The sequence below is a fragment of the Sorex fumeus genome, unplaced genomic scaffold, assembly GCF_029834395.1.
Source record: "Sorex fumeus unplaced genomic scaffold, SorFum_2.1 ptg000029l, whole genome shotgun sequence".
In the NCBI taxonomy this organism is placed as follows: domain Eukaryota; kingdom Metazoa; phylum Chordata; class Mammalia; order Eulipotyphla; family Soricidae; genus Sorex; species Sorex fumeus.
Window position 1 is genome coordinate 19,569,348 of NW_026606086.1, and position 22,419 is coordinate 19,591,766.

The following is a 22,419-nucleotide window of genomic DNA, read 5'->3' on the forward strand; positions in this document are numbered from 1 at the left end:
TCTCCGAGAGGAGCGGAGGAATCGAACTCGGGTCGGCCATGTTGGCCGCTTGTAAGGCGAACGCCCTACCCACTGTGCTCCAGTCATCTTGTATGAACACAGTAAGAGATACACTAAGCGTAAAGGGCGGCTCTCCCTGGGGACAGCTCGCTATAGATCCCAGACCACAGTCCTCAGGCCGGGTTCGTCTTTCCTACCCCCAGCAGGGTCCTTATTGAGGCACTTCTTTTTGGGTCATGAGAGTTTGTTCCACACTGTGCTCTTAATTTTTTATACTTCTTATGCTGCTTAGCCTGTCCCCCCCCTGTTTTTTTGCTTTTTGCGATGCTCAGGGGTTACTCCTGGCTCATGCACTCAGGAATTACTCCTGGCGGTGCTCGGGGGACCACTGGGAATCAAACCTGGGTCGGCCATGTTGGCTGCGTGCAAGGCAAACGCCCTACCCACTGTGCTATCGCTCCAGCCCCAGCCTGTCCCTTCTTAAAGCCAGGGTGGCTTACAGCTTGCCCTGGGCCCATCTAATCCATCACAGCGACCCTTATGTGGGGGCTAGGAACTAAGGGCAGTTGAGGCTTAAGCCAAGTAAATCTGACGGATTCCCAGGAGTAGGCATTATTCAGAGTCAGTTAACTCCCACGTTACAAAAGCAGAGCATCAACTGTCTTCCTGTGTCTATACAAAAAGGGCATTGCTCTAAAACAAACCGTGTGAAGGACAAAAAAGAAAGAGAAAAGAAAATATTCCACTTACACATACAAAATCCAGAGCCCTCGAAAGATTTGACTTTGCAAGCTCCAGGGTCTGACTTGGGGGCATGTATGAGAGTGCTTGGTGGGTGTAACTCAGTAAACCTAGGCTCCCTGCTGGGGGGGGGTCAGCAAACGAAGTTGCTTCTAAAGTGCTTAGAACTGTGACCCACACACCCCCTGGGGCCCACACAACACCCCCCCCCCCCGCCTCCACGCCCACTCCGAGCCTTCCTGGGGGATGCTGACTGTCTTCTGCCCTTTGATGGTTACGCTGAGCCCTGGCCCTCCTGAGACTGATGTTTTTAATATTTTGATTGGAACGAGGCTGTCCCTCGCCTCTGGACAGACTCTCCTTTCTGCCCCACTAATTGTGCCGCAGAGACAAACAAATTGATTCCATTTTAATCTGCTCGGGTGATGCATGACGTCCCTCCCTCCTTCCGCCCCCCTGGCTCGGAACTGCAGCCGTGATGAGCGTCTGCGGGTCTATCGCGCCGTTCTAAATAGCTGCTGCCCTGCTGGCCATGCTCCGGGGGGCCTGCCCCCCACAGCCGCCGCTCCAGCTTCTGCTTGCCCTGGGTGGGGGTCCCCGCTGGGGAGACAGTGGGGCAGGAGGCAGCAGCTGCTCTCAGAAGGGGGCACTGACCTGCCCCAGGGCCCAGCAGGGGGAGGGGGCGCTGACCTGCCCTGGGACCCAGCTCTGGTCAGGGGGTGCTGACCTGCCCCGGGGAACAGCTGACCAGGCTATGTGAAGCCTAAGCTTTGGCACCTGGGCCTTGGGGTGGCGTCACGCCCTGGAGGCTTCGGGATCGAGGCCCAGGGGTGTGTGGGGTGAGTCCCGTTGAGTTGGAGGGACGGACATTCTGTCAAGGTGGTCCGTGACTGGGTGACCTCCCCTGCCCTCCCCTCCACAAGTCCCCTCCTAGAAGGTCCCCTGTGCTGGCTGCCTGCTGCCCCGGGTCCCCGCTGGGTCTGCCTCTCTGGGACAGGGGCAGGTGTCCTCATCCCCCCGTCAGCACGGACACGGCCCGAGTCTGGTCACTCGGTGTTCATTGCAACACCGCCAGCTGTGACGGTGCTCAGGGGACCCCCCAGTCAGCAGAGGGCAGGCGGGGGCCACGCACAGGGGTCCTGCAGGGTGTCCAGGGAGCCGAGCACACTTGGACGAGTGAGCTGTGCTCACGCTGTCATGGCCGCCGGAAGGCCACCGGGCTGGGGGCGAGGGCAGGGAGGTGCTGATCCTCCGAGGGGGCCGTCGGGACCAGCCGGACACGCGGCTGCAGGAGGTTCTGGGTGCTGCCCACCTGATACAGCCCAAGGGACCATGGTCGCGCTCCTGAGGCCAGGGAAGGCTGTGGGGGTCGGGCCCAGCCCCAGCGTCTCTGGGAGGAAGAACCACAGAGCAGATTCCTGGCCGCTGTCACCGTGTCAGCAGCCCTGATGCCCGCAGGAGGCTGGGCCTGTGTGTGTGTGAGTGTGTGTGAGAGTGTGCAAGAGTATGTGTGAGTGTTAATATATGACTGTGAGACTGTGTGGGTGTGTGGGTGTGTGAGTGTGTATATGCAAGAGTGTGTGTGTGTGACAAAGCGTGTGAATATGTGTGTGTGCGTGAGAGTGTGTGTGAGAGATTGGGTGAGCATGTATGTGTGAGTGTGAGTGTGTATATATATGTGTGAGTGTGTATGAGTGTGTGTGTGTGTATATATGTGTGAGTGTGTGTATGAGAGTGTGTGAGAGTGTGAGTGTGAATGTGAGTGTATGACAGAGTGTGAATGTGGATATGTGTGTTTGTGAGAGTGTGTGTGAGTATGTGTGAGTGTATTGTGTGTGGTGTATGGGGGTGTGTGCGATGTGTGTGAGTGTGTGCTTGGCGTGTGTGACATGCAGCGTGCGCCTCAGGCTGCCTCCTGTGTCCACCTCAGAGCCTCACTGGCTGCCAGTTCCTTCCCTGCAGGGAAGAGCCTCGCACATGGGAGCCCCTTGATCGAACCCCTCCTGCACGCGCCAGCCTTGGGGGTGGAGATCTGTGCCTGGTGCCCCAGACACTGCCCTGGACACTGTGCCCTGGACTCTCAGACTTGGCTCTTGCCTGAATGTGCCCAGCAGAGCAGGTGGAACGGGAGGTGACAAGGATGTGACACTACACCAGCCTGAGGCGCCTTCCGGCCTCGAGCACAGTGAGAAGGGTCTCGCAGGCAGCGCGAGTCGGATGCTCGTGCCTGTGGCCTGAGAAAGCCCCACTCCTTCCTTCCTTCCTTCCTTCCTTCCTTCCTTCCTTCCTTCCTTCCTCCTTCCCTCCCTCCCTCCCTCCTTCCTCCCTCCTCCCTCCCTCCCTTCCTTCCTTCCTCCCTTCCTCCCACCTTCCTTCCTTCCTTCCTTCCTCCCTCCCTCTCACCCCATCCCTCCCTCCTTCCTTCCTCCCTCCCTCCTTCCTCCCTTCCTTTCTCTCTTTTTTTTCCTCTCTTTCTTTCTCTGTCTTTTTGGGTCCCACCCGGCAATGCTCAGGGCTGACTTCCGGCTCTGCACTCAGGAATCCCTCCTAGCAGTGCTTGGGGGACCCTATGAGATGCCGGGGTGAAACCCATGTCAGCCGCGTGCCAGGCAGATGCCCTCCCTGCTAGACCACTGCTCTGGCCCTGGAACCCCCCCCCTTTTGTTTCTCACCGAGGTGCTGCTGCCCTTCCCTCCTGTCGAATGCTGGGTCACGGGCCAGGAGAGATCCGCTGCCCGCTGACCATCATGCAGGTTCCAATGCCAGCAGATCTCAAGCTCAGACTTTCCAGGCGCATCTGGGGGTTCAGGGACATGGGGATCCTAATGGACGTGCAAAGAGAGTGGCAAAGTGTCTGAATGTGAAAGGGGGCCTGGTCCTGAGACTTTGGAGGAAGCCATGCGGCCCATATAGGGAGAGACACACAGCCGCACCAGGCCGGCGGGGACAAGGCTCTCCGTGCGTCTGCGCAACTTTAAGGAGTGAATAATTGGCCTATGGGATGGCCGTGGGATCTGGGTTCCAGGGAATAACTTTACAAGAATGATAGGACAGTTTAATTTTCAAATGTCAATAGTCACAGTGTGGGAAGGTTCCAAGGCCTGGCGGCTGGCAGGGAGGCTGGAAATGTCAGCTTGAAAGCGTGCTCAGAGAGCGTGGCTCCCACCTGCCCCTCTGCCCCTCATCCTGCCCCCACCACCCCAGCGGTGCCCACACACGGGGCCCACTGCCTCTCCCGTGGGGCCCGACCCCCTGGATTCCTTTCCCTTAATCCAAACCAAGTCACCTGTGTGGCCAGGAGAGCCTCTGCCGGGACTCCTGGGCATCTGCCAGCTAGCCGGACACCTGCAGAGGGAGGGCCTGAGCAGAGCCACCAGCCCATCACCTCTGCGTGCTGAGGGCAGCCCGGCATGTCCAGCCCAGCCCAGGGCCTCCCCCGGGCTGCAGGGAGGAGCTGGATGCCAAGTCGGGCTGGAGGAGACAAGCGACCGGCTCCTGGTAGCCTCACCCTGAGCAAGAGACCCCTGAATCTCGGCTCTGCTGTCCCCGACCATGTCCTCCCCAACCAGGTCGGGGCTGCGAAGTTGCCTTGCTCGTCTGCAGGCGAGGACGAGCCGATGGTCACATCAGGGCTTGGTGCCTCCACGTGGTCCTGTATCTGCTGGGTGTCGGGCAGAGGGAGGGGTCTGGGACCCCCATTAGCCTCACCCCAGCCCTCTCCGTGGCTCCATCCCTCAGGAAGGCACGCCAGGGTTGTTCTTCATGCAGGGTCCCTGCGGACATCCCAGGCTCATGACGCACTCCATTCGAAGACCAGGGCTGGGTGCTGGGTACTAGGTGCCAGGTGCTGGGGACTGAGTACTGGGTGTTGGGTGCTGGGCACCAAGTGCTGGGTACTGACTGCTGGGTGCCCACGGCTGTGCCTCATCATCCGGGCTCCCCAGAGGCCATCAGGAGGCCCTCAGGTGACCTTCCTGGGGCCCTGCCGCGGGGGTTGGCAGGCGGCCCCCGGACCCCAGGGCTGTGATTCTGGGTCTTCTGGGTTTCTCCTCAACTGAAGCTGCTGCTGGCCGTTTTGGCCTGAAGATTCCTGTTGTCCGGGGTGCTGAGATGCCCCAGAAATAGGAGGGGGCCAAGGGGGGAGCAGGTAGCCGGTGAGGCCCATGCGCTGAGTGGGGGGAGAGGGGAGGCCCTTGCGAGCAGGGGGGAGCATCCTCGGGGCGCAGAGAGCGCTCAGGGTGGGGGACACGAGCGACAGTGCAATAAAGGGACGTGTGGGTCGGGCGGAGGGGGGCAGACACCACTCCAGGAAATGCGCTCTGGGTGGACGACGCTGTCACGCGTCCTACACGCTAGGCCAGCCCCCAGGGCAGAGCAAAGGGCAGAGGTGATGCTGTCACAGCCTGGCAGGGCGCGGGCTGGGGCGGGCCGGGAGGAGGTGGGCAAGTTCGGGGGTGGCGAGTCCCACCCAGCCTGCACGGGCACGTCTGCCTGCCGAGGCTGGGAATATCCTCGCAGGAATTGCTGTCTCGAGTTTTTTTCTTTGTTTGGGGCCACACCTGGCGGCGCTCAGGGCTGACACCTGTCTTTGTGCTCAGAGATAGCTCCTGGTGGGGCTCAAACCCAGGTCCAGAATGTGCAAAGCCAATGCCCTCCCTGCTCTGCCATCCTTCCGGCCCCCAGGGCATTGTGCTCTGGGCGGCTTATGTGGGTACAGTTGTATGTGTGAGCACGGCTGGGGGCAGCGGCGACAGGGACCAACCTGCCTTCTCTCTGCTGCCCGGAGGAGGGGGGAAGGGGACGCCCCACGTCAGTTCATCTGGTGGGGCTGGAGTTAGAACACAGTTGGGAGGGGACCAGGTGGGCCCACTCAGGCTGAGCCACAGCATGTGGGAGAGACTAGGCGTGTGTGGGAACATGTGGAAGTGTGTGGAAGCATGTGGAAGCATGTGGAAGCATGTGTAAATGTGCGGAGGCAGTAGAAGTGTGTGGAAGCATGTGGAAGCGTGTTGAGGTGTGGAGCATGAAAGGATCTGAGAGGGCTGCCCAGAGCCCACCTGACTCATGTTGTCTCCTTGGGAACCGGAACTCGTCGAGGAGGTGAAGGAGGAACCCTGCAGGCAGCAACACCCAGGGGATACTGACCCTGGGCACTGACCGCAGGACACTGACCAGTGGGCACTGGCCATGGGGCACTGACCATGGGACACTGACCATTGGGCACTGACCAGGGGGCACTGTCCAGGGGGTACTGACCGCAGGACACTGACCATGGAACACTGGCCAGGGGCCACTGACCATGGGACACTGACCAGGGGCCACTGACCATGGGACAATGACCGGGGACACTGACCACAGAACATGACCATTGGACATTGACCAGGAGGCACTGCCCATGGGACACTGACCAAGGGGCACTGACCTCAGGACACTGACCATGGGGTACTGACCACGGGACACTGACCATGGGACACTGACCACAGGGCTCTGATCATGGGGCACTGACAATGGGGCTCTGACTATGGGACATTGACCTCAGGACGCTGGCCATGGGGCACTGACCACAGGGCTTCTGGTAGCCTCAAAGCCACTAGCAAGGCAGCTTTTGCTTAAGCACAGGGACGAAGGGAAGACGGGCACTTGGCCTGTGGCCTCTCTGGGGAAACACCGACCAGAAAGACTTTGTGATGAGTGTTTTTGTGTAATTCAGAGCCGGTTCCACTCAGGCACTTTTCAAGGACCTGGGTTCTTCAGAATGTTTCCCTCCCACTTTACCTGGAGAAATGAACATGCTTTTATCTCATATTAGAGTAAAATGTTACGCTCTTGTGTATCTTTAAGGTTTATTTTTGCTTGGTGTGTTTAGAATGGATTATACGGAACCTCTTATGGTTGTAAAAACAATATGTTCATTTCAGAAAATATGAAGAAGTGTAAAGACAAAAAAAATTAAAAAATAAACACCAAGCCCAGAGTCAAGTTGACATTTTGGTGGTAAATGCAGATTTTCTTCTTCGGGATTTCACTCTTCTTTCCCTGCCGTGGAGAGCCTCCTGTGTGGGCGGGCGTGTTGCTCGGAACTGCTCTCCCGTACTGTCTGTCAGACACTTTAACATTCTAAGGGAACCACTTTAAGGGAAGTTGGAAGTAGCTCTCTCCGGGAAAGCACGGGACTCAGCTTCTGTTGCTCACCGAGTCGCTGTATTCAGGGCTTGATGTGGGTAGTTTGTACATGGAGTCAGTGTCCCTGGTCTTGTCTTTGGTGTTCTTGGGCCTTCATAGCCCTACAGCTGTGGGCTCTAACAACTCACCATGGCAGACTTGTGAGAAACGAGAACAAGGACGTCCCATTCTAGACCAAGATGGAGAGAGAGAAGAGACAGATGATGGGTAATGGGTGATGGATGGAGGAGAGATGAGGGATGGATGATGGATGGAGAAGAGATGGGGAATGGATGGATGGATGGATGGATGGATGTTGGGTGGAAGGATGGGTGGGTGGGTGGATGGATCAGCAGATGGGTTGATGGATGGATGGGTTGATGGATGGTGGGTAATGGATGGGTGAGAGATGAGGGATGATGATGGATGAGAGAGTGGGACTGGATGAATGGATGATGGATGGATGGATGGATGGATGGATGGATAGATGGGTAGGTTGGTGGATGGACCAGTGGATGGATTGATGGATGGGTGTGGGGATGGTGGGTGATGGATGAAGGAGAGATGGGGGATAGATGGATGGATGGATGGATGGATGGATGGATGATGGATGGATAGATTGATGGGTGGATGGGTGGGTGGATGGATGGATGGGTGGATGGATAAATGGGTGGATGGATGGATGAATGATGGATGGATGGATGGGTATGTGGATGGGTAGATGAACAGACAGTGATGGAGAAGGGTGGAGGATGGACAGATGGATGGTTGGATTATGGATAGGTGGGTGAGTGCTGGGTGGCGGATTAAATAATGCGCAGAGTACAAGAGACGGGCAGGCATCCCCTGCAGGGGGAACTGTGTTCCCTCTGCCCTGGGACCTTTTCTCCCCCATCCCTGGCACAAGCATGCCGTGGGGAGGTCCCCTCTCTGGCCACTGTGGCCCATACACTGTCGAGTTTGAATATCCAGCGCTGTCTCTCCAACACCCTGTGCTGCGTCTGTCTCTGTGCACTGAAGCTGTCAGCAGAACCTGTATTCACTGAACCACAAGTGGGTCATAAAACCTCCATTAATGAGCACGAGGAACTCAGTTGTCAGAAACAGGAAACTAGCGTTTGGCTTGGGACTAGTGAGCCCAGCTGTGCACGTCCTGGGAATTCGCTAACTGGCTTCAAATGTGGCCACTCACACCCTGACATGGGTTTCCGTGTGTTCCCCGACATGGCAGGGAGGCTGTGAGGAACAGCCCCATCTGCCTCTAGTCACAAGCCAGGTCGCCGCCATCCGAGCACTAGAGTGTGAGCCCTTCTCCCATACAGACACCCCGAATGTGCCCCAGAAGAGGATGACCTCTGACGGCTACTCTATGGAGAGGCTCCCTGTGTCCTGCTGTGTCGAGAGGTTGTGCCCTAGAGCTGGCCAGGACTCTCCTGTGGCCTCTTCACAGCTATTGGAGCAGTTTCGGCTGCTTCTGGGGTTAAACAAGCCGCGTGGCCCCTCCCGAGGAGGACGAACAGGCCCTCGGGGTTCCAGTCCCTCCCCGCCCCCAGAGTGAAGGAAGAAGGGGCTCACTGTGTGTCAGCCGGGGCCTCTGTCCCGACTCCTCTGTGTAATGGAACAATCGCCAGGCCCGGCACTGACCTGTGTGTCCCTGCAGGTGTGACTCGTGAGGTCCCATTCCAGGCAGTGCCCAGTGCTCACCGTGACAGTGGCTGACCCAGAGAATTGGACTTTTTGTTTAACTTGGGATTTCATTGAGTCCCTGCAAAGTGGGAATCAGCATAGTCCCCAAGGAACCCGAGTATCCAGGGGATAGAGTGTTGTGGCCACAGCCTGTCCATCCTGGTTGTCAAATGAACGCATATAGAACGGTGGCACTGGGCCAGAGAGATGGTACAGGACTAAGGCACTTGCTTTGCAGGCAGCCAACCCTGGTTTGATCCTAAAGAGGTCCCCTCTGCAATGCTAGGAGTGAGCCCTGAGCAGAGCCGGGAGCGAGCCCTGAGCACAGAGCCGGGACTCAGCCCTGAGCACAGAGCCAGGAGTGAGCCCTGAGCACAGAGCTGGGAGTCATACCTGAGCACAGAGCCAGGAGCGAGCCCTGAGCACAGAGCCAGGACTCAGCCCTGAGCACAGAGCCAGGAGTGAGCCCTGAGCACAGAGCTGGGAGTCAGCCCTGAGCACAGAGCCAGGAATCATCCCTGAGCACAGAGCCAGGAGTCAGCCCCGGGTACCACTCAGTGTGGCCCAAGCCCCCCCCCCCCCCCCACACACACACGATACCATCACTGCGGACAGAGTGGTGAGCACGAACCCGGCTCTGTCCCGCATGCTCCGCGGACAGACCATGTGGCTCCTTCTGCACCTCCGGGTGCTGTGGGGACTCTAGACAGCGGGTGGGGGTGGGGACAGGCGGGTGCCGGGAGCAGCGGGCCCCGTCTCAGACCCTCCTGTCTCCCCAGGGCGAAGGTGAAGAAAGGCGTGAGCATCGTCAGGGTGACGGCCAGCAGCCCTGGCCTCTGGGAGGTCACCGAGAGCAGGGACCCGGCCGTCATCGTGTGCCGCAGGAAGGCCACCGCTGCCGCCACAAGCAGGTGGGTGCCGGCGTCTGGCCGCGGGCTGGGGAGGGTGCGGTTACCGTCCGGGCCCCACAGCTGTGCCGTGTCTGCATGTCCACCTCCCTGTGGTCAGCCACGGAGAACACCCCAGCGCTTCCCTCTGCAACCCCCAGAGCTGTGGCCTCTCTTCGTCCCGCTGGACGGTGAGCCCCAGCCTGGTGACCGCAGGCAAACGGCCATCTCAGAAGCCAAGACACGACAGCTGTGGTCGGGCTGTGACAGGGATCCCATCCGTGCTGCCAGAGTCCCGTGGCTGGTCCGAGTGTGAGGAGAGCTGCCCGGGGCTCGGGGCTGACTGGCTGGGACCTGGGACTTTATTCCTGCTCCCGGAACCCACGGCTGCCCACGACGTGGTCCCTCAGGCGAGCAGACGGAGGCTCTCAGGGTGCGCGGCCACTGCCTCCCACCGTGCCTGGCCGCCTGTGTCCCCTCATACTCCCTCGTGGCTGGTACGGGGTCTCCACCCTGGAACGTCTGGGCGAGTCGGGTGCTCGGACTCGAGGCAGAAGTGTTGGTTCTCAGGACACGTCCAGAGGCTCCCACGGGGGCCAAGGGGCCGTATCAGCCCACTGGCGAGTCTGAGGGTTGAGGAGTAAGGGCATCCGCGGGAGAGGAGTCGGCGTCTGTCACATGGCTGGGCTGGGGCTGGCCACTCCTTGGAGGCTGCTGAGTGCCGGCTGTCACACCCTCCCTGCTGGTCACTGAATAATGGCCGTGGGCGCCTCTCGGTTGGATTCATTCCCTTTAAGCAATTTTCCTGGAAACTCGAGCCCACCCCCACTTCTTCACTGCTGCTCGCTGCTGGGTGCTTAGTCAGTGGACGCCACTGCGGAACGGAGATGGTCATTACCGCGACGCCGGGCACATTTCGGTCAGCTTTCTGCCTCAGAGATGGGCGAGCAGGTGGCTGCAAGTCTGGCTCAGCCTGACCCCGGGAAGCGTGGATCCCCAGCGTTAATTTTATGATGAAAATCAGAGATATTTGGTGCCTAGTGTTAGTGAAAATGAGGAAGTGCCCTTAGCACCCCGGCCGACATGCCAGGCAGACTCCTGAGACAGTGCTCAAAGGGGCACGACTCTCTGTGGCAGGTCTGCTTGGTGCTGCTACCAGTGTGCCCAGGGTCCCCTACTGTGAAGACCCCGTAGAGATCAGAACCCCCCAGGAGCAGGGGCCTACGAGGGTCACCAGGCCCTCCTCATAGGTTGTAGTCCTTGAGACTCCTGCCTTGGGCAGGGGGCTGAGAGACAGAGCTGCAGAGCCCAGCGGGGGTCACACAGGGGCAGCCGTGCTCCCCCTCAGGGAGCCCCCCGCCGGGAGGGTGGGCAGGGGTGCAGTGACCACAGACCACCTGCAGCACGGGCCACGCTCTGCGCCACAAACAGACCACAGATGAACCAGGATGGACACTTCCTGGCCATGGATTGACACTTCCTGGGCCACAGATGGACCATGTCTTGAACTAAATCCTGAACCACGGAGGGCCCGTGTCCCGGGCCACAGACAGGCCACAGATATCTGCTCTCATTTCCAAATCGAAGGAACAGCACGGCGTGTGAGACAGAGCACTGGGGTATGATGCAGGAGGGGCTCGAGGGGCTCCCTGGGGAGCCGGCTGTGTCCTCAGACGCCGCCTGCGTTTGTCCGTCAGGCTCGAGCTGAGCCGTTGCCCCCGGCCCAGCAAAGGCCTCACCCTGCTAGCCCTGATGTTGCGTTACGGAAATTATGGGTCCAATTTCCAGGAAATCACGCCCCCGCCGAGTATCCCCCACCCCCAGTGCTCCACGCTCGGGTGCTGGGACTCTCGGAAGCTGCCTTAATTTCTCCCGGTGGCCTTGCTTTTATTACATCGTATATTTGGTGTTTAATATCTCTGATTTCCAGGAGAGCTCCGAGCTTAGACTTAAATAATTCAGCGCACGTTTCCGTGGGGGCCAAGGCGGGTGGCTGTGCGTCTGGCCCGGTACAAATGGCCTTGGCTTCCAATGCAGCCCAGTAGCGGGACACCAGGCCTCCCGGCTGGGGCCTCATGGCAGAGACAGCGCCCCCCGGTGGCCATCAGCAGAAATGCTCCCCCACACCCGCTCTCAGCCTTACTGCCAGCGCCCCCCTTCACCCCCTCCCCATCCCATCTACACATGTGTCCTATTGCCGTGGCCCACAGATGACACAGCTCATCCCTTCCAGAAGGCCACAAGACGCTGAGCTTGATGGGGCAGACACTGCACACAGTGGAGTTGAGGGAGAATGGAACTGCATCAAAGGCAGAGAGAGAAACAGAGAATCGGGGTCTCCCAGAGGAGCCCCTTCCTCCTGCAGGCTGGGGAGGTGCCCCTGATCCTGCGCCCAAGAGCTGTGTCAGGTCTGCGCTGACTGGCATCTGCCCTGGGGCTCCCGCACACGCCCGCCTCCTGCCCGCCCTCAGGAAGGTCCCTGAGACTCCTCACACCTGGGCACCCTCCCAGCTCTCGGACGCCAGAGAACACAGTGCTCAGTGCCGGGGTGTCTGCTGGGAGTTGGGGGCTGGGGGGTCTGGAATCGGGCGCACAGCCCCCCCTCTCCCTACACTCATCTCCGACTTCACCGCGAGGACACGATGACCCCCAGGGGACGCCCCATCATGGCTCTCAGCCCTGGCCACCTCCTGCCGCTTGGGGGGTTCGGCCCGAGTTTCCTCTGAAAGATGGGTTTCATTTCCTGGGGGAACATCGCAGAACACTGAAGAATGGGATTCCATTCCAAACACAATTTTCAGAAACGTTTCCCTCGATGCTGAGCCTCGGGGTGAAACCCAGAGCAGGGGCTGCTCGCCCGCCCCATGGAAGGTGGACAGCCGGGCGCGCTGAGGAGGTCACATGGCCCTGGAGGGCAGAGGGCCCCGTGGCTGGGACGTGCGGTCACTGCTTCGGGGGCTGAGGAGAGGTGGAAGGTCCAAAATAAGACCCTGCTCTCCCCTGCCAAGGCTTGCAGTCCTCTTCACGCCTCTCCTAAGACACCACCTTCGTGAGCCCCGAGCTGCCTGGGTCTCGTGGACCGGCCTAAGAGGCTTGATTTATATATTTAGTTATTTTGCTTTTGGGGTCGCACCTGGCAATGCTCAGGGGTTACTCCTGGCTCCGCACCCAGGAATTATTCCTGGCAGTGTCAGGGGACCATCTAGGATGCTGAGGATTGAACCCAGGTTGGCTGCGTGCAAGACAAACACCCTCCCTGCTGTGCTGTCGCTCCAGCCTTAAAGGGCGCGTTGCCACGTGAGCTGAACAGGAAAGAGCAATCTTGAGCATCTTGCCCAGGGGACACTGTCATCGAGGTCTCTTGAAACAACAGTGACCGTGGGTCTCGTGCTCCCGGAACTGACCCTGGAGAAGTCACCGGGCACCCTCTGCACAGACACGATCTCCGCATGACGTGTGACAATGACCACGCTGGCGTCCACAGGGCAGAGGGCGGAGGGGTCGCCCAGGGTGGGGTGTGCAGGCAGCTGTGCTAACAAGGCGTTTCACAGGATTTATGGGCAGGTGGAAATGCTCTCCATTTCCTGGTGTGTATACACACACACACACACACACACACACACACACACGGCCGAGGCTGTACAGATGAAATATAGCAACATTTTAATAACAGCAAGTATCGGGGCGAGCGTTCATCCTCTCCCAAGTCCAGAGTGTGACTTGCTGAGAAGCTGCCAACTCGACTCGCGCAGGCCCAGGAGTTTGAACCTCACGCGGCACCACAGGGCCAGAGCGGAGAAGAGAGAATCTCCCCAGACCAGCACGGGGCCAGCATGGGGAGCCGCCCGCTGTCCACTGCCCACTGTCCACTCCACTGCTGTCCGCTCGCCGTCTACCCACTGTCCACCACCGGCGTCCTCCTTTGCAAACTCTCTCCATCCTCGTCCTCCGCCTCTCGTGTGTGGGCTAAAAGGAACGGCATGGAACACTTCTGGGGTCAGAGCGGCTGAAGGAGCTGGAATGCACACGGGACAAATGTGCACTGATGATCTTCTAGCAAGAAAAGTTGGAATCGATCGGGTGCATGATAAGCACAGGCTAAATCTCAAAGTTCCAGGAAATAGGAGATCGGATCTTCCACTGAAGACGCTGTTCCCTCTTTGAAGCCTGAGGGCGGGGGGGTATGCAGACCCATTTCCCGGGATGGTCCTGGACCAAGATGGGGCCAGAAGCCCCAGGCGCCCTTACGGAGCAGATGGAATTGAATTTTGTGCGGGAAGAGCGTTTCCTCTTGCATTTATCGTGGATCTTGGCAGTGGCCAGTGCCGTGGCCCCGAACACTGGGCCTGCCGACCCCCCATGGCTGGGGAGCCTGTTGGCATCCAGGAGTGTTAGCTCGGGGGCTCAGACCACTGTCCCGGGACCATGGGAGTCACAGGCTTCTTCAACCAGGGACAGCTCGAGTCTCAAGGTCCCCGGGGACTTGGCAGCCAGGGCCCAGGTTGCTGTCCTGGACACTGTGCTTATCCACGCCGAGTGCCTGCCCCCTGCTGTGGCTCATGGAGGTGGGGGGCATCTGCTGGGGAAGGCCCCCCCAATGGTCTGGAAGCTCAGGCTGTGCCCCTGCGGGTCTGAGGGGGGAGCAGGAGGGGCTGGTCTGGGCCCCAGAGCGCCCTCCCCCAACTGCGCCGCCATGCCCAGCTGCCTGCTGCTGGCGAGGCCCAGGTCCCCGCAGGAGAGATGGGGTCGGGCCCAGCGTGTGGCGGGGGCTGCCGGGGGTGACGCGCCTTGTCAGACCAGGTCACATGGATGAAGGGGATCCTGTGGCAAGGACAGGACAGGACCGTCTGTCCTCCCTCTCTCCCCGTCTGTCCTCCCTCTCTCCCCGCCTGCCCTCCCTCTCTCTCCATCTGTCCTCCCTCTCTCCCCATCTGTCCTCCCTCTCTCCCCGCCTGTCCTCCCTCTCTCCCCACCTGTTCTCCCTCTCTGTCCTCCCTCTCTGTCCTCCCTCTCTCCCCATCTGTCCTCCCTCTCTGTCCTCCCTCTCTCCCCATCTGTCCTCCCTCTCTGTCCTCCCTCTCTCCCCGTCTGTCCTCCCTCTCTGTCCTCCCTCTCTCCCCATCTGTCCTCCCTCTCTGTCCTCCCTCTCTCCCCGTCTGTCCTCCCTCTCTGTCCTCCCTCTCTCCCCATCTGTCCTCCCTCTCCCCATCTCATTTTCCTTCTGAGGACCCAGCAATCCCGCCTCCTGGCGAGTGTCTTCTGAGCAGGGAGTGAGGGTGACACCGTCCCCAGCACTGATCATGGAGTGGCCCTGGGTTGAGGGACACGGGTACCGCGTGGGCAGTGGGACAGACACTTCCTCATGACAGCACAACGGACGCTCGCCCCTGGCAGGGCATGAGGCTGAGGTCTGAGGGGCAGCCCTAGGGGCAGGGTCTTCTGGGGCATTGACACGGGGTAGCGGCCGGGTCGTGGGGGAAGCAGATGGGAGGGAGGATGGATGGGAGGACGAAGGGAGGACGATGGGAGGACGACGGGAGGATGACCTCATACACACACACCAGAAACCCCCATATACACCACAACTTCACACACACCCACATATACCACAACCTCACACAAACAACAGAACCGCCACTCATATGCACTCACACCCACATACACTATAACCCCTTCACATGCACTCACACACACTCACACACACTCACACACATTCACACACACTAACACACACACACTCACACACATTCACACACATTCACACACACTCACAGCACTCACACATATACTCACACACACACCCCGTAACCCCCACCCCGCATGCACTCGCACACCCACAGTGTGACCGTGGGCTGCTCCCTGTTGGAGGGGCGTTGTTTTGGGGTGTGTGTGAGGCTGTCTGCTTGTTGGGAGGGACTCTGGATGTTTCGTGGACGGACACGGCAGAGGCCCGAGGCACACTCGCTCCGGCTGCCCCCGTGGCATGTGCTGGGGAGCCCCTCGCAGCCTCAGCCAGGCTTGCTGGGTCGCCCTGGTCCCCATGTGCTCCTCGTGGTGCCGCACGCAGCCTGTGGTCGGGACAGGCCCCGCACCCCGTGCAGCTGCCCCAGAGCCGCCAGCTCAGACCGTGTCCCCGCGTCCCCCCGCCCGTCCATGAGGGGGGTGACGCGCCCCTGGCTCATTAGAAACCACTTTCCTTGTCCGCCGGGATGTTCTGGTTAAGTCATTATTCTGCCTATGAATTATGGATGGAGATAATCCTATTAGCTGTGATTTCATTGCGGAGAGACGAAACAAACTATTCATTATCCAGGGCTTGGAAATGGCGCCCGGACAGCGCAGACGGGGCTGCGTCCTGTGTCCGTCCCGCACGCCTCCTCCTCTCCCTCTTCCCTGAGTCTCGGAACTGTTCCAGGCTTGAGCGGGGTCCCTCCAGCTGGACAAGCTGCCTCCCTGCCCGCACCCCTTCGCTGCACCCATGCCCAGCTCCAGTGCTTCTCCCTCGCCCCCTGCCTCGCCCCTCCCCCCCACCCACTGGCGCCCCGAGTAGGGGCCGCCTGTGCCCCAATCACCATCTTACAAGCCGGCATCACTCAACCAAAGATTTTTAAAAAGTGCTCACACAGCACCGCGCCAGAATGGACCCAGCCGGGACCCCCAAGCAAGGCCCAGGCTGGGTCCCAAACCCTACTCACAGCTTCCTGTCCCGAGACCCCACACAGCACCAGTTCCGGGACCACCTGCCCATGAGCTGCAGGTACCTGGATGCTTAATCACTGGATGCACAGACGTGCACACACACACACACACACACACACACACACATGCACATGTGTGCACACATGTACACACAGGTGCTTGTACACACAGGCACCCCACACATGCATACATACACAGATGTACACTCACTTGCATACACATACACCCCACACACACATGCATACACACAGGTGCACACAGTGCTTGTACACCACATGCAGGCACACATGCACACACAAGTGCTTTGTACACACATGCACCCCACACACGCACACACACTTGCACACACACACACACACGGGCCCTCGCACACAGCCTGGGACCCTCTGCAGGCCCAGCTGCCATGAAATCACCCTGATGTCCGTGGATCAGTGCCATACACATCCGCAGGGCCGCTGCAGACACAAACGTCTCAGTGTCCAAACATGTCCAACGGGGCGCCCCCCACCAGTGCCCACCCTGCCCATGCATCACCTGGGAGATGCAGCCACCCCGCGCCTGGCACACACCCCGCTACCACCCCCTGGCTCCCAGGCCTCTCCCGGGCCGCAGAGTTGGGCCCTTAGCTGGGACCCAGCTACCAACATGGCTCTGGATTCTGCTCTGGGCGTCTGTGGCACACGGGGACAGGGTACCCACGGAGGGTTAGCCACGGGTCCCGCCTGCCCTAGATCCCCGGGTTCCCCCTGGGGATGGTTCTTGGGGAGCAGCGTGCAGATGCCCGGCCTGTCCTGTGGGCCTGCCCCGGCCCAGCCACCTGCTGCATGCGAAAGGCATGCCTCCTGGGCCCGGGCACTTGAGTGTGGCCACGGAGGCCGAGGCTCCCCCGGACTGCCAACAGCACCTGCTGTCCCGAGGAGGCCCCGTGCAGACTCGGCTGTGGGAAGGGGACATGTGCTCATGCTGCACAGGCCCGAGGCGGGAGCAAGGCGATGGTGAGGGCAGCAGGGAAGAGGTCGTGCCCACGGGGACACGCATGTTCCTGGAGCGGCACGTCCCGCAGGGGCGGCTCACGCCTTTCCCCTGGAGAGAAGGAAAGGGGAGAAGCATCCTGGTGCTGTGACCACCCTCAGGCCTCACTGGGCACCCTCAGTGCCCGTGGACGCAGGGAGGATGCCCCGGCTGGCGCCCGCATCGGCATGTTGGGTGCTGAGCAGGCATGGGGGTCCTCCGGCACCAGCAGAGTCTCACCCGAGCCATGTCCAGGGCTGCACGTGCCCCTGCTGCTGCCTGCGCGTGACCATGTTGGTAGTTCTCGACCTCGTGTGGCGGAAGGGAGAGACCCGGTTGAGGGCATGACCCTGACGCTCTCCCGCAGACACAGTGCCTGCTAGCTACCATCGTGTCTGAACCCTCTGGGTCCCTTTCATGAGTCGGTCCCTCTCCTGCCTTTCTGCCCTCACAGCTGCCTCCATGTGCTGGCCGGGCGAGCCTGGCCGGGTGTGAGCTTACAGGGCATGTGGAGGAATTCCACAGAGCCTGCCGTCCTGAGGAGGCCCCGTGCAGACTCGGCTGTGGGAAGCGGACGTGTGCTCACGCCGCATGGGCCTGAGGCGGGAGCGAGGAGACTGCAAGGGCAGTGGGGAAGGGGCCGTGCCCACGTGTCGCCCCGCAGAGGCCGGGGCAGCTGGCTGAGGGCTGGGGCAGGGACAGAGGGGCCTGGGACCGGGCCAGCCCTGCAGCTTGTCTCGGGCCCGTGATCCCGCCCAGGCAGGAAGGATGCCCGGGGGAAGGGGCCGCCAGTCCTCAGGACCTGCCTTCTGGTTCCTCCAGTGGGAGAGTTGCAAGACTCACCTTCTTCCAGAAACGCAAATGCGTCCCTTTAGCACACGGAGCTTCTCTTACAGAGAGCCGGGGAACACCTCGGGGCGCGTGGCGGGGCCAGCGGTCAGTCCTGGTTTCACGGCCACACAGTGGGCATGCGGCAGGCCCGCCCCAGACCTGGGAGCGGTGTGGTGGGCACACAGGCGCCCTGGACACGCCGACGGGACTGGAGCCAAGTCCAGGCTCAAACCCTGCGGGGGGCAGGCGGGATCCATGTCCGCGGCCTCGCGCCTGTCCAGCTTGAGCTCCTGCGATGGAGAAGTTGAACTCCCGGGGGAGACTTTCCCAACAGGACTTGGGGGCCCCTGAGAAGGCGGCTGGTTCTCCAGGGCCCAGAAGGTGCCCACAGGTCGGGCCCACGAGTGAGCTGGCTGCTGTGTCTGTGTGCAGGGAGAGGATGGTGGGGAGTCCAAGGAACATTTGCCACAGAGAACACAATAAGGCAGAGGCGGCAGGGATGCCGTCTGAGGGGAGAGCCCAGGCAGTCGCTTCTGGAGAAGGAAACTGAACCGTTATTCCTCGAGGCATTGAGAAGTGTCTCCTCCACAGTTTGGGGACCCACTGAGAAGGAGCAGGTTGGAAACAGAAGGGTCTGGAAATCGTCTTGGAATGTAAAACTGATTTCTGGAAGGCAGCAGGCACACGAGCTGCCATTCTTGACGAGTGGGGACATTGGGGAGGAGGGGACGCAGAAGACCCGGGCCGGGAGCCCCAGGGGAGGGGGCAGGGGGAGAGGTCTCCCAGAGACCCCCACAGCCCACCCCCTCCAAACAGCCCTGGAGACTCCACACCAGTGAGATTCTCTGGAACCCACAGAGCAAAATGCCGGGGTCCCAGGACCCAGGCAAGGCTGCGGGGGGGACCACCCTCGGTGCAAGGGGGCAGAGAGCAGCCGCGCCTGGCAGATGGGGGGAGGGGCTCGCACGGGTCCCGTGGGGCCCCTCTGCACATCAGGAGAAGGCAGACGGTCGCTCAGACACAGACACACAGATGGGAACATTTGGGGCGCAATTGTGGAGAAAAACAGCCACAGCCAAAAGGGAAAGGGGCTGGATCCAGGGGTCACCCAGCTGGGGGCCATGCACTCAACTGGGCAGCCAAAGGCCCCGGGTCCAGGGACCGGGCAGGGACAAGCACCTAAGCGGAGGGCAGGGAGCTCGCTCGCCATGGCTGGGACCCGAGGGGCAGCTCTTTGGGAACAATAGAGGAACTTGGGAATTCTTGGGCTAATGAGCTAACGAGGAAGGGGAAGGCCACGGGGACCTCTGCCGCCCAGAGCAGTCGGACGTTCAAAGTGCAAGTTGGAAGAGCCACAGGTCACCGTGATGTTGGACGCTGACCACTCCAGAGTCAGTGACCCTGAAAGGCTGGAGAAGGACAAAGGCCAGGGAGAGCCGAGCCTCAGAGCCCGGAACCAGCCTCCCTCGGACTCACAGAGCCGAAGGAAGGAAGGCTGAAGCCGCTGTGTGGATTGTTTCCAAGTATAGAGGCAAACGTGTGAAATAACCAAGAAAAATAATTTTCTGGGTGAGAGATGAGTCTCAGGGAAAGGCAGTCAGTGTTCTAACCCCGAGCCTGAAATGCATCGATAAAACATTCAGTGGTGGGCCTGGAGCGATAGCACAGCGGGTAGGGTGTTTGCCTTGCACGCGGCCGACCTGGGTTCGATTCCCAGCATCCCATATGGTCCCCCGAGCACCGCCAGGAGTAATTCCTGAGTGCATGAGCCAGGAGTAACTGCTGTGCATTGCCGGGTATGACCCAAAAAGAAAAAAAAAGAATTCAATGGTAAAATTATCTAAAACTTTCTCGTTTCAATTTTCCTTGATAAATGAAATATATATTAGGTTCTTCAAAAGGATATTAGTAAAAATGATCTGTCACTGTCACTGTCACTGTCCTCCCGTTGTTCATCGATTTGCTCGAGCGGGCCCAGTAACAATGTGAGATTTGTCTGTATTTGGCATATTGAATATGTCACGGGTAGCTTGCCAGGCTTTGCCATGCGGGTGAGATACTCTCGGTAGCTGCCGGGGTCTCCGAGAGGGGCGGAGGAATTGAACTCGGGTCGGCCATGTTGGCTGCATGCAAGGCAAACGCCCTACCCGCTGTGCTATCGCTCTACTTATCTAATATTTCTACTTAATAAAAATCTGTACCGTACATGATATAAATACAGTGAATATTTAACCTTTGTGAGGAACATGATCTTTTATATTTCAATTTCTTAAAATTCATTCCATTGGCCACTTGCTGATTTCTGCTTCTGCCTGCCAGGAAGAAAAAAAAAAACCTTCAGCATTTCAATTCTTTTGTTATTAGCATTACCAGCTGATTAAAACAGAAAACACATTTTAACAAAAAAGCACATTTTGTAGGGTAAATAGAGATGAATAAAAAGCAGAGCTCAGGGGCTGGAGCGATAGCACAGCGGGTAGGGTGTTTGCCTTGCACGCGGCCGACCCGGGTTCGATTCCCAGCATCCCGTATGGTCCCCTGAGCACCGCCAGGGGTAATTCCTGAGTGCCGAGCCAGGAGTAACCCCTGTGCATCACCGGGTGTTACCCAAAAAGAAAAACAAAACAAAAGCAGAGCTCAGTCAGATGCCAGGCAGCGGACCAGCTCTCTCTTGGGAAGAGCGGATTGTCCCAAGCAAAGTGCCACTGTGGTAGACCTGAGCTCAGGGTGCTGGCCGTCACCGCGGAGGTCACCATGTGCAAGATGCAGATACTGGCGGTTTGCGTACTGATAGTCCCCACTCTGCTTGTATCCGCAGGCACTGATACCTCCCACCGCCCACACACAACACACACACACACACACACACACACACACACACACACACACACACACCTCCCAGCCCATGGGTAGGGCTGGTTCGAAGGGAGCTGTTTAGCTGCAGGCGGGAGCAGCACTGACACCCGTGGTGGGTGACTTGGGAAGGTACAGTTGCGTCGTTCTGCATGGCTGGAAGCACTCTGCTCACAGTGTCAGCTGCTCTGTGGGTCAGGACAATAACGCCGGGGGAGAAGGGAGAGCGTTGCCATGATTGGAAGGGCAAGAGGGATGAGCCGAAAACAGTCAGGACCCCACCCATTGGAAGACAGAATCTTCTAGAACCAAGCTGCTTGGATGCACCCCGGCAGGGCTGGACTGGCTCACACTCGCCATAGCCCAGGAGTGGACAGAGAATCAGATGGTCCCCTGCCCCGCCTGCTCCTTGAGGGACTCAGCCCAGGAAGAGGAACTGAGATAAGAGCTGGGTGGCCACTTGGGGGGGGTGGTCCCCCAGTGACCTCAGCTTGGAAGCGTGGCAGGGGGGCGGGGGTGTCGGCTTCCCGGCCAGATGGCCTCCCGCTCTGGGAGCGAGTCCCGGGAGCGAGTCCACCTGCGGCTGCTTCTGGGCGAGCTAAATAAAGGCAGTCACGCCTCCCCAGTATGGGCCAGGCTGAGCACTGGGCAGGTGCGTCTGTCCCGGGAAGGGAGGGGGTATGGGCCCGGTTTCTCCGGGCGGGGGTCCGGCAGTGCCTAGGCTCGCCCACGGAGGGTCTGTGCCTCTGCACCAGGGCTTGCTTCCCGCAGCGCATTTGCAAACCAGATCGAGGCATTTGCACTCCGTGGAGTGGCCCCAGGGCTATTTTCGGTGCCTGCAGGCTGAGCGCTTGTCACCGGGAGTGTGGGAGGGGGTCCTGGGAGTGGGAGGGGGGAGCCACGGCGGAGAAAAAGACAGTCCAGAGTCAAGCAGCGACTGGCAATTCCTGTCTCTGACATTTTTAGGAACAAAGAGAGGGCAGATTTCCAGCCCCCGCCCCCGAAGAGCAGCCTTCAGAAAGGGGATTCTCATCACGGAGGCTTAAGTTTCTTACCTGGTAACGTTTGGTGTTTGAACACACAGCGAAAGACCAGAGAAGATCTGCGCCATTCTGAGCTCAAGGTTTACATCGTGCGAATGTGTGATTGATTGCTCAGGGGAGGGTGGCCGCCGCACGCTCGCTAGTGAGCACAAAGGGTTTCCGGAGGCGTCACTCTGCAAGGCCACAGCCAGGGTGCCCAGGAGAGCCCTCGGGAGGACGCTCGGCGCAGCAGGGCAGAGCCGCCCTGCCCTGAGCCAGGGCTTCCCAGTGACCCCCGCGCCAAGCAGAGCCTGGGAGTCGGGGCTGTTCTGCTTGTTTGGGGGCCACACACGGTGCTCAGGGCTCAGGGCTGACTCCTGCCCTATACCTGGGGGTCACTCCTGGATGGACTCGGGGGCGTCCATGGTGCTGACTGCACTCTGCTTGCTCTGGCCTGGAATAGGGCTGGACTGGCTGTAGCGACCACCCCCGGGACCACCCCGGGGCAATCTTTCTCTGAGACACCA

General features: G+C 59.7%; 1 protein-coding gene across 1 annotated transcript in view; it reads left to right on the forward strand.

Annotated features, from left to right (window-relative positions):
* The window catches only part of LOC130024689 (transmembrane protein 132D-like), a 124,482-nt gene that overhangs the window by 57,281 nt on the left and 44,782 nt on the right, over positions 1-22,419 (forward strand). The window contains exons 3-4 of the mRNA XM_056115384.1: positions 9,369-9,500; positions 14,783-14,791. Of these exons, the coding sequence (XP_055971359.1) occupies positions 9,369-9,500; positions 14,783-14,791 (141 nt within the window). The remainder of the gene's footprint in view (positions 1-9,368; positions 9,501-14,782; positions 14,792-22,419) is intronic.